At 43.5% G+C, this 11,759-nt stretch overlaps 1 protein-coding gene across 2 annotated transcripts; it reads left to right on the top strand.

Moving 5' to 3' along the window:
* The first annotated feature begins 745 nt into the window (after window positions 1-745).
* pex2 (peroxisomal biogenesis factor 2) lies at window positions 746-8,188 on the top strand. 2 transcript variants are annotated; one of them, XM_083995500.1, is made up of 2 exons: window positions 746-811; window positions 6,645-8,188. In XM_083995500.1, exons 1-2 carry the CDS (start codon window positions 808-810, stop codon window positions 7,634-7,636), a joined length of 996 nt encoding a protein of 331 aa, XP_083851626.1. In that variant the 5' UTR covers window positions 746-807; the 3' UTR covers window positions 7,637-8,188. The 2 variants fall into 2 exon arrangements, with proteins under 2 accessions (XP_083851626.1, XP_083851627.1); XM_083995501.1 differs by having other exon boundaries at window positions 771-811; window positions 6,648-8,188.
* The last annotated feature ends 3,571 nt before the right edge of the window (window positions 8,189-11,759 follow it).

The raw sequence follows: 11,759 nt of genomic DNA, 5'->3' as shown, positions 1-11,759 counted from the left end.
ACAGTCCGCACTGCTTTTCCTCACCCGCAGTTGCTCTTCTCGGGTCATTCTGGGGTCCAGCTCCAGCCATCTCAGCCTCTGCTCGTACAGTCCGTTGAACTCGTTCAGGAGCTGTTTCATGTTGCATGCGTCAGCCCCAGGACTCCGGGAGGTTTCCCTCTGCTCTGTCTCTCCTGAGGGAAATGGCAGGTTCAAAGTTTCACTTCCCTGTCCCGTCTGCTTCCAGTTTCCCTCCGGCTCTGGCGTTGTAGTGCTCTGGTGGTGCATACTTGCATCGTATGTGAATATTCAGCATTAAACTGCCTGAATTAAGTGCTGGCGCCGTTTATGAAAACAAACAGCAGAACTGACAAGCTAGCTAAGACACTCATAATCACAGCTCTCCACTCTGGTTGAACTTTCCCACAGCCCTGTTGTTTACATTATCAGCCGGGGACAGAACTGTGCAGCAACCCGCACAGAGTCCATGTGTAGCATCTTGGTTGCATGTAAGGCGTTGTCTGTGTTACTTCGTGTGAATTACCGTAGCTCCACCGATAATTTGGTCGCTATGTACCGTTACTACAACGGAGGATTGTGATGCCATTACTTCCAGACGTTTGACTCTGCAGTTTCGCGCGGCTTCGGCGCTGCGAGATCCCATTGGCTAAATCTGACCACATGTGTCGTCATCGTGACGTTACCGCACGCCATTTGTGGGTTTTCCGTAGGAGGCGGGACGGAGTGTTACAACCCGGAAATAATGTTTGTTGTCGTTGCATCAGGGAGGACTGGGTTGCATTGAATTCGCCTCTCCCCTGAAAAGCAATGGGTAAATATCTATTCATCGCGTTGCCTAGAAAACATTAATGTTTATTTTATTTTCTGCCACACACTCGTGTTTCTGCAGTAAGCTCAAACGCGGCACGGCTGCTTCGTTTAAACGGTGTAAGCTTCATTTCATCACCTCCTCGCTTGTGTGACTGTCAGTGCTGCTCTTCTAAAGCGCTGTCTGTTCATTTTCCCCCTGCACGTTTCTATTTAGAATCAACTCTATCACTGATGTTTATCGATGTGCATGGTGGGTACAGTTCAAACGACCAGCTAGCTACTGTAAATTAGTATTCAACGTGAGTCTGGTCCAGATATATTTACCAACTGCAAGTTTAGACGGTAACCTTGTGGCTGTGTGTTGCTTCAAGAGTATGTTCCACTGCTCTGCACATAATTCCATTATTCCCCTAAATAATCAGTGCCAGAGATCAAAACCTTCCACACTGAGATTCAAGGCAAAGTTGATCTTATTGATTTTCAAGTGACTACTCACTTCATTTCTCTCATCCCAATCATACCCCCTGTTCTCTTATCTGCCTCTTGGTTATATCTCTCTTTTCCAGTGGCTTTGACTGCAGCGCTTTCACACACTCTGCCAAAACCTAATCCCCACTGTGATTATCACATAATGCTCTTGCCTTATTATCAAAATGGAGCAGATTTGGGGGTTTGTTGTTGTTAAAAGACTGATGGGCACAAGCTAAAAAATTAAGAGACAAATGCATTATGAAGAGATCGTAGACCATCTGATTGCATGAGATTGAAGTGTAGTCATGTGCATCTGGAGCGAAACACTTAGTGTAATGAGTATGTTTTTAAGGGAGTCACTGAAGTTAGATTGGGCTGTGATGTCACTCTGGGGTCATAAGGTCATTTTATACAGTTTCCAGATGAAGGCGAGCGATAAAGGCAGAGGGGTTATCTGTACACTCAGAAAGAATTCCAGCCCCGGGCTGCCACTAAGTGTTTTTCTTTTCTTTCCATCAATGTCAAAGATATTCAGCTTGAATTGAAAATTATCTAATATATTGGAGATTGTGTTTCCGTTGTTGTTGTTTTTTTGTGTATTCTCTTTTTATTTAGTTGCCAGGTCAGATAATCTACTGGAACTGGCAGACATAAAACTGTTAAACGGATGGGCACTGTAACATATTTGTTGAGCATCTAGTATGCAAAATTAATTTTGATAAAGTACACACATCATGTACATGTTTTCTCTCTAGAATCACTGTTTTTTTCCATGTTTGTGTTGGACTAGCTGTACTTTGCCAGAAGGCACATTATTTTCTTTTTCTTTTTTTACAGGAAATCAATGCATTAAACTTCCAAATTAAGATGAAAGTATAACATGTCAAAAATGTCATTAGGGCTACAATTTGCAGCAGTCCAGTTCTTCAAATTGATTCACAGATGTATATCAAAGAGAAATTCCTAAAACTAGCATCAGTGGATTTTATCTGTTCTAGCAAATGCTTAAATCTCTCATCCTACATGTTCTCACATATTTTGTAGGGAACAAAAAAGCAGCATAGTTTTGAATTTGCCACCTATGCACACAATTTAATTGCTACACAGATTTAAAAAAAAAAAAAAAAGAGCAGACAAAATGTTTCCTCTTTTATTAACGCTATGTTATTCATGCATAAAGAAAAGCGAAGAAATGTGCTGATCAAATATTCCTGCAGGATAACACATTTTATTTGCATGAGGTGAGGCCCCAGTGCTTTCTCATTGACTCCTAAGAAAGACACAACTTCAGTTCTCTCATTTATTAGTTCCGCTTTTTATTCCACGTTCATTGTGCCTCTCTGGCCTCTAAATGTTTCATGACTTTTTAAGTTGTTTTTTGCAAACCCCTGTACTTATTACTTATACAGCCTTAGCATACTCAACCTTCGTACTCATGAAATCAATTAATTCTCTTAAATAATTTACCTTCTGAGCAAACCAGATTAAGCAGAGCAGATTTTTGTGTGTCACATGTGGTGTTCTAACTGATGTGTATTTTTTTTTTTTTTTTTTTTTTTTTTTTGTTCAGGCATTAACTTGGCCCTTACCCCATGGCTCGGAGGAGTCTTGGGTGATTAGAGAGAGAGGAGAGCCTTGATAAAGCATTAGTGTGTGACACACATACACACACACAGCCTGAAGACCCCTCTGTGCATTTGCACACATTCATTTTTCATGAAACAGACTCATAACAATTAGTCTGGTTACCGCCTGGGTAATCTTAGCGTCCCTGTAATGCCTGTGGTCTGCTGTATGACATCACTGTCTTAAAAGTTCTAAATCTGACATTCTCATCCGTTTTCATGGTGAGGACATTAGCAGGCCTTGGCTAATAGGCTCGCACTCGTTCCAGGCGAAAGAAGGGCAATAAAGTGAGGGGGCGGAAGAGAGAAAAAAACTAGACTGGACCGCTCAGAGAAATAGGTTTTATCCACCACAGCTTTTACACAAATTAATTTACATGAGCAAGAGAAGAAAATGTAAAGTTGTAATCCAGCATGCTTTGCCAGTGCATTGCCCATTTCTCACTACAAGCATCATAGAAACCCAAGTGAACGTTTATGCATTATTTCAGCAAATATATTATGCTAACTACCATAGATAAGTGCTCAGGAATTTGAGCGCTACACCATGCCAGGAGCTAAATCGAGACTTTTTTTGCAACACAGTATCCAACTGCCAACTTCCAATAGCGTGGCGAGCAGCTTCAGAGCATTTCTCCGCAGCAGAAAAAGCAAAATGCAATCCCCCAGAGACGGTCCACCTTTGCTGCATCCCCCAGTCTTTAGTCCCTTGCCCGAAACACCTTCATCCCATCCCTAGACACCAAAGCCAAGGTCAAGAAGACAGTGCAGCCTTCGTCTGTCTATTCTATAGGCTATTCCCTGGATGCCCGCACCTCAGTATAGCTGAGACGCGTATGCTTCAGGAATGTTCCCTCCTCCTTTACTGTGACCGTTAGTCTGAAGGTCAGTTCCTAGGGAGAGGTTTGTGCTTATCTGTTTTTTCCCTTCCTGCATTTTTTTTTTCTCGGCAGCTATCTTTGCCCCCTAGTATTTTTCCCTCACTGTATCAGTAGACAGTAGCTCAGAGCTCCTAGCTGGGGGCTTCATGACGTGTCGTCTGACGTGTCTGCCTTCTTTTTGTCGGACCGTCTTTCTATTGAGTGGTTGCCGTTACAGCCCCTTATTCTAGTTTTCAGACGACCCGGTACAGCTGCAAGGCTTCAGCCTGATGCTCTGTATACTTTTTGTTGCCTCGTCTCCTCTTTCTCACACTGGTCATGGCCCCCATTTGCCTTGAAGCAATGTAACAGTGTGTTCCCACTTAGATTGGATATTGTTGTTGTCGTTGTCGTTGTCATTGTTGTTGTTGTTGTTGTAGTCTGTAAGCTGTGGCAGTCAGCCTTGAGTCAGTGTGCTATCTTTGTCTGAACAAGATGCACAGGTTAAAGGAACAAGGGGACGGAGAAAAAAAAAACGTATCTGACCTGAATCAAAATACCCTTTAATATTCCAAGGAAGATGTTTTTAAACTATTTTATACAGTTCTGCTTGAAAAGCAAGACCCTAGATATTTCAGGTGGATTTTCTGTTGATTTTCAGTGAACTCCTCTAACCTGCTTTCTGCCTCTGTTAGTTGTCACTTGGCCGATTCGCCAAGAGAGGGCATTTGGTCTCTGGGTCAGTCGGTTGGCTGACCCATGAGAGAATTATCAAGTCAGTGTATGAGGTGTCAGTGTGCGTGTCTGTGTGTGTGCGTGTGCATACATCAGAGAAACCCTTGGTCTGCCTGTATCTCTCTATACATTTTGTGTGTAAATGCTACACTGTCTGTCCTCAGACACACACCATGTCAGTACTCTGTAAACACTGGCATTGACTGTGACTTTTGACTATTACATAAGAAACATGGATTTCCAGCTGTCCACGGTAAAAGCCCTGTAAATTCAAATGCTTAATTTTTATAGGCAGCCCAGCATTGACTGAAGTGTCTGCTTGTTATATATTTGCCAAGTGCTGCAAGTCTGAAGGGAAGCTGTCAATAGCAATCCCAGCTATTGATATGGCAGTGGGCAGGAGATGTTACTTGGCCCCCGACTCCGGCATCCCTCTGATCCCTCTACATCATAATTACATTAATATTGACAGACCCTTGACAATAGTCACATTACTATTGATAGGTGGCTGTCAATACTGTGTTTGCCCAAATAAAACATATTCATTCATAACTTGTAAACTGCTCGATAAAAGGCTTTGAAAAGAATATTGGACCCGGCCGGGTTTACTTTCCCGAGAGGGCTGCTGCTGTGACGGGGATTTCCACCACCTGGCTGTATGTGTGTGCGTGTATGTGTGTGTGTGTGTGACTATGGACTGATAGATTAACTTAGCTCTGTATTAGAGCTCTGCATAGATCAAGGCTACCCTTGACATACACAGAGTCGCACACACACACACACTCAGAAACACATACACCCTCACACAGGCACATAATCTGCACATTTTCTCCCATCAAGTAAAAACTTTCAGATTAAGCTAAACAAATGGAGCCTGTTTATTGGTTAGCATACACATTTCGACTACCTCTCTCTCTTTTTTTTAAAATCCAAACTCTACTTCCATCACAGGCGAGGTTCTAGTCACTAAACATGGCAGCATTTCAAATGCAGCTCAATGAATTTGTCACACCTGCTTACTTCGGCGTGAATTCACTCTTTTTTCATTCATTTGCTAATTCTAACTTAGTTGGTCGGTGTACCCTGGCTCTATTGAAACATCATGAATACACAGATGGTCCTGTGCACCACAATAAGCCCAAGCACCGCCACCATATATATATTAGAATGTTTTTTTTTCTACCTCCTCGAGAAACGTCTGAAGTGACCATCATCTTTCTCTCTTTATGTCAAAACTGCCATATTTACCAAGCTGAAATCTCTTTTAAAGCCTCGTGACAAATCCTGTTCAGCGAGACACTCAAGCCACTGTCAAAATAGGGCCTCTCTGTGGCCCTCTTGCTCTGTCTCTCCTTGTGTTAGTTAGTCTTCCCACTTCTTAAGCGTTTCATTTGAGGAAAGGGCAGATAAAACTGGGGGAACTGTGAGCAGTTTTGGAAAACGTATGCGGCACAAAATAGTCCAGACGTCGCAATGGTGAGATCTCATATGTAGTCAACTCTGGGGGGGAAAGAAAATTGTTCCACATTTGGCAGATGTTTACGGTGTTCCAGAGACTGTGCCGTTAGCCTAATCCCTAGTGATGTGATTTGTACACACACCCCTATCTCCAGAGGGAGCAGGCACCAAGAGCCCCTGGGCTTCGCCTCCTCTCAGTGTGTGTGTGTGTGTGTGTCTGTGTGTGTTGGATTGTGTGTGTTTATACACTGGAGAGAGCAGTCTAAGACCCCCTGCTCCTCTGCATTGCGCCGCTCAAAGGTTGCATTAAGGACGGGTTTTACATGTGAAAAGTGATTTCCGTTCCTATGTATAAAGAAAAAATAACCTTCCTAACAGGATGGGCTTCACCTCCAGGGCCCCATTCCTCCAACAACCAAGCTGTCCTTTTAATGGCTCTGCCTCTGTCTACATTTTGCTAATGTTCATAACTTTATAGGCAAAGTTGCCTATGTTTTAATCAAACTTTTATCTTATATTGCCTGTTTTATCATTTAAAACTTGTCTCAGTTGTGCACTGGAGGTTGTTTTTTTAATCAACATAGAGAAAAATAAGATTTAGTCTGTAAGAGGCGCTCTGTGGCTTTTTGTCTGTGCATAATATATAAACGAAAATTAATGCATACATTTTTTTATATTTTTCCAGCAGGTTTGGAAAAGCAGGACAACCAAAAGGGAATAGCCAAACGTGCCAGTCCAGACCCCGATGCAGCGCTGCAGACCCCGGTGCTGCGCATCAGCCAGCTGGACGCCCTGGAGCTGGACTCGGCCCTGGAGCAGCTGGTATGGACCCAGTTCTCCCAGTGCTTCCAGAACTGCCGCCCCGGTTTCCTCACTCCTCTGGAGCCTGAGCTGAGGGCGCTGCTCCAGCTGCTTCTGTGGAGGTTCACACTCTATTCCAGCAGCGCCACAGTGGGCCAGTCATTACTGAGCCTGCGCTACCACAACACTCTGACCTCCTCTCCCCGTTACAGAGCTCTGTCCCGCAGGCAGAAGTTGGGACTGGCCCTGCTCACCACAGGCCCACGCTGGCTCCAGGAGCGTTCCCATAGCCTGCTTCTGTGCTTAGGTCTAAGTACAGGAGGGCCAGCGTCTGAAGGAGACAGTGGTTTGCTCCAAAAGAGCGTCCGTAGTTGCCTCAACCTCGTTTCTTGTGTTGCCCAGCCCGCCAGTCTCATCAACTTCCTCGTGTTCCTAAGGAAAGGTCGCCACCCTGTCGTGGCTGAAAGGATTGTGGGAGCTCAGGCAGTTTTCAGCAAGCCGAATGTGGTGCGGGACATAACTTACCAGTACATGAACCGGGAGCTGCTGTGGCACGGCTTTGCAGAGTTCCTCATCTTCCTGTTACCACTGATCAATACGAGGAAACTGAAGGCGACAGTGTGTTCGATTGTTTTTGGGGGAGGAAGAGCTGCTGGGGAGGGAGGGACGGACGTGCACGGGCTGTGGAAGGAGTGCGGGCTGTGCGGAGAGTGGCCGACCATGCCTCACGCGGTCGGTTGCCAACATGTTTTCTGCTACTACTGCATCAAAAGCTACAGCATTGCAGACGCTTGCCTCACCTGTCCCAAATGCGGCGCGGAGGCAGGACAACCTGAGCCAGTCAAGATGGATGTGGAGCTGATTGGCAGGCGATGATACGAAGAAGTGACTGAGTTCATTTTGAAATTGCACGGACTTGTTGTAATTAAAGCGGAGGTTTATAATTTTATAGCTGTACAAATTGAACACAAGCAGTGAGAGATCATGCTCATGACTAACCACTCATGTTATTATGCTAATTTATTTATGCTAATTTTGATAAATTAATCACAGGACAGGAAGATATAAAAACACGAAGAGGAGGATTTAACAGTGCCTGTGTGGTGAGCAGCCCTCCTTTTTGAGGAGACTGCTGTGTGAGTTTATGACTGGACTTCAGTCTTTATGATGTCTGTGTCTTTTCTGAACACACATCGACCTGCTATGTTTAATGTATGTGCACATATATTGACAATCCTCTGCCCCTTCTGTTTCTCCAGCTGGACTTTGGACAGAACTATTTGTCTTTGGTGCACTGGACAGACTACAGAGAACCACACAGAGCATATATTTGATGAGCGAACGTGTTGATTTATGCTTCAAATTGGCTCTGTGTTAGCGCGTGTATGTGTGTGTGTGTTTGTTGAAATGGGAATATTTGTTCTGATGAAAAATGCAGAAAGTCAGCTGAATAAATAATGGGAGGAATTTCTGATGCCTCTCATCATTGCCAAATTAGCATTTGTTGTGTATTTTGTGCCTAAATTGTATTTCAACATCATTAAAATTGATAGAGTGCTACCTCTTGGGTGTTTATTTAGTTAAGTGGAGGAGAGAGATGAGGGAAAGTTATAACAATCAGCACACTTCTCTCTAGACAGGCCTGGTCGTTCTAACTCCCATTATCCATTTTCACAGCACCCCAACATGCTCAAGATCAAGGGGGCAGCCGGGGGCTTGGATTGACTCACACACACACGCACAGACTTGACAGCCAGCCTCTCTTTTCCCTTGGCCTTTCTCTCTTTTGCTGCCTTTCCATCTCTCTCCCTCTGTAATCTCTAGGGCCCTCGCCCCTATAAGACTGTAGTAAACTGTACCAAAACCCTGGCAGTCGTCTCCTTCCTCGCAGGCGAATTACTCTCTAATCCCTGTAATGAGTCCAAAGATGCTTATTTATGCTGGAGTTAACCTCCACCAGTGAGCCCAGCCCCAGGCCAAACACACCCCAGCTGAGTGAAGCCTTTCCTGGGCTGACAAGAGAGGAGCGGGGTAGGGTGGGGGCGGGGGTGGGCTACCTCCCACCTCTCCTCCCCTCCCCCTTCCACCCCTCTCCCGCTCTCATCACTAGGGTTTAATTGCTGATTGCTGAGACGATCAATCGGAACTGCAGGCGTGATAGAAAGCCTATTGCGGAGAGCCGGTCTCAGATCTACTGGCTCAGAAAGACATGCACACGTTTTCACTCAAGACGAGGTTAATGTTTCCGTTGAGCAGAGAGAGAGGATAAAGCATGAAATATTTGTCCTCATTAGGTGCACGAATGCCCTGAAGAATACTGGGTAGTTGGACTGGCAGAGCTGACCGTTGTTATCTTTATTTCTCCAACAACTTCCACAGGTCTGCAAAGTATATGTGCAAGATTATATGCCCTTGGAGGTAATGTTAAAGTTCAGAACTGATGAATTGCATGGTTTAAAGCACATAAAGAAATACTGAATCAACCCTTAGTTGGATTAAAATAAATATACACCTTCTGGTGGAGTTTTCAGTCCGAGATGATGATGGGTTTGACGTTTCGTAAAAAAAAAAACACAAAGCTGATCACGTGTATAGTCAGAGCTCCTCTCTCACACCAAGGACATTTTGACTAATGAATCCCAGAGCAATGCATATAAAGGCTGAGATGGAAAAGACTGGTTGTCAATATTTTATGCACTACATTACATTAATGTACGGTGAGTCACATAAAGCAAGATTAAGGAGATGTTTGAGATTAGGGATGCATATATGATCAACCTTAATGCCACCAGGACATGTCATTGTCTTAACATTCAGACAGACTTACAATCCCAACCTTTCTGCAGATATTACTCGACAACCTCCGTCCCCAATCCCCATGAAAGAGAATAGATAAAGAAGAAACAGTGCATTAAAGTCTATTAATTGAGTTAGGCCATGGATTGAATTAGTTGGAAGTTGGAACAGGGCTGTGGACTTAAGGAAGGTAGCTAGGGCTCCGTTAAGCCTATCTGTCTTTGGATCTTTTCTAATTCACTGGCTCCGTGTGGAGAAGAAAAAGAGGAAGAAGCCCAGATTCCCAGCGGCTATGCAAAGCAATCTGCACATTCACACGCAGCCATTTAGGGAGCAAATTGGCCCTGTGCCCCCTCTGACGAAGGTTTTAAGAGAAAGGGAATTAGGGCGTTGAATCCCTAACTAGATCTCCTTCTTTGATGAGCCTCTTTATCCGCCTGTCCCTCATCTCCATTTCTTTGATGTGAGGCATTGATTTTCCTGATTAAATAGTTTTTAAAGTAAAAAGCTCTTCTCTGGGCTCTGTAATACTGGGTACTTTACTGTACCTATTGTAGGTTCGTTTGTGTGCATGCTTGTTGAATAGTCCATCTGTAGTATTCTTTAATTGGAACAGAGCCTTTGGCTTGCAGATACTAATAAGGATAGTACAATAGCTTTGATTCGTATATGCATATTTTTTCTCTGAGAAAGAATGTTATCATTTAAGCTTATGCCTGGCTTTTACCTCTTCATTTGAAATGGCTAGAAGGACACAGGAAGCCCTGTGCATCTCTAATGAAATTAAAGAGTAAAAACACCCATTTCACTTCACTCTCTGGTACCTGCTCTGCTGTTCGGGTGTAAGCTTTTACCTACTTTTCAACAGGTAAGGGAATTGTATCCCTCTTGTAATGGGAGATATTTCCAACAACTGACATCACTTTCAAAGAGCGAATGACATTATTTTCATGCCAAGAAAACATGAAACAAAAAATGCACCAGCTATTTGTTGACACCTCAGAGGATTTTTGACACCTGTACATGTTTTTCTTGTGGCATGTCCAATATGTCAATAGGAGTTACAAGTATCTCTCATATTTCATCTATTCAATAAAAAATGTGCCAAACACAAAACACCAAAATTCCTCCAAGGTAGTGAAATCCTAGGTGTGCTTGAGTTCAGGGCTGCAGCCTCTGCAGGTACCTGCGTTATGAGAGTTCTTTCAACACCTGCCGGGCTTTGGATACCACCGGGCCCAATTATCTTAGTCTGCCTCCTCTTTTTAACCACCTCTTCAGTCTAACAGGTCAGGGGGACAATCAATCACACCTAAAATAAGGAAGTAATTTCCTGAGATTTTATCATGGTGTTGAGGTTTTGTCTGGTTGCATTTCACAACTTGAGAAAGATGAAGCGACACCAGTTTGGGAATTTTTGGCCTTTTCTTTTTTGTTCTCTAGACCCAGAATAATTTGAGATCTATGTGATCTACAGTCTGTGTGCACCTCGATACATGTAGTTTGAAAGAGAAAATACAAAGATCAAGACAATGCACACAAAAAAGTCCTATTTGCTTTCACTTTATAGCCTAAATAGGTTTCAGTGTTGGCTGTATCCTTTTCACATATAATGTGTATACTCTATATCTGGTATTTATCCATATTGAAACCAGTGTCAAAATTTGCTTCTTTTTTTTAAACATACAAGAGTTAATCCAATTTGAAAAGGTTTACATATGGGTGTTTCTATTGGATGCATTTTAAATCTACCTGGTCTGAACAGTCCATTACATTTTTTTCGCCCTGAAGCAACTTGAACACAGTTTTTTTTATTTTATGCCAGGATCCCAAGAATGTACTCTGACTGAACAATAAATTGCGGTGTTGTTTTGCAAGTGTGCTTTTCCGTCATCTTTTATATTTCACATTCTCTCACTTTAGCACAGGGCTAAAGAGTTGGAAGCAAACTTTACCTGACCTGTCCTCTGATTGGTTGAGCCAGGACAGGAGTAGCGAGGGCATGATGGGGGATTATATACAGGTGTGTTGTGGTGTGCCTGAGGTAAGATCGACCAAAGCCAAGCCTGTTTGTGTGTGCGCATCTTCCAGTCTGTGCGTGTGTTTAGCAATCTCAGTCCTCTTCCTACTGATGTCTAGAACAGACTAAATGAGCAATAATCTGCACACATCCCTCCAGATGTCCCAGTGAATTTCCTGTGGC

Source organism: Trachurus trachurus, assembly GCF_905171665.1.
Source record: "Trachurus trachurus genome assembly, chromosome: 20".
NCBI classification, from domain to species: Eukaryota; Metazoa; Chordata; class Actinopteri; order Carangiformes; family Carangidae; genus Trachurus; species Trachurus trachurus.
The sequence above is the reverse complement of the archived record's forward strand: the minus strand, read 5'-3'. Positions and strand labels throughout refer to the sequence as shown.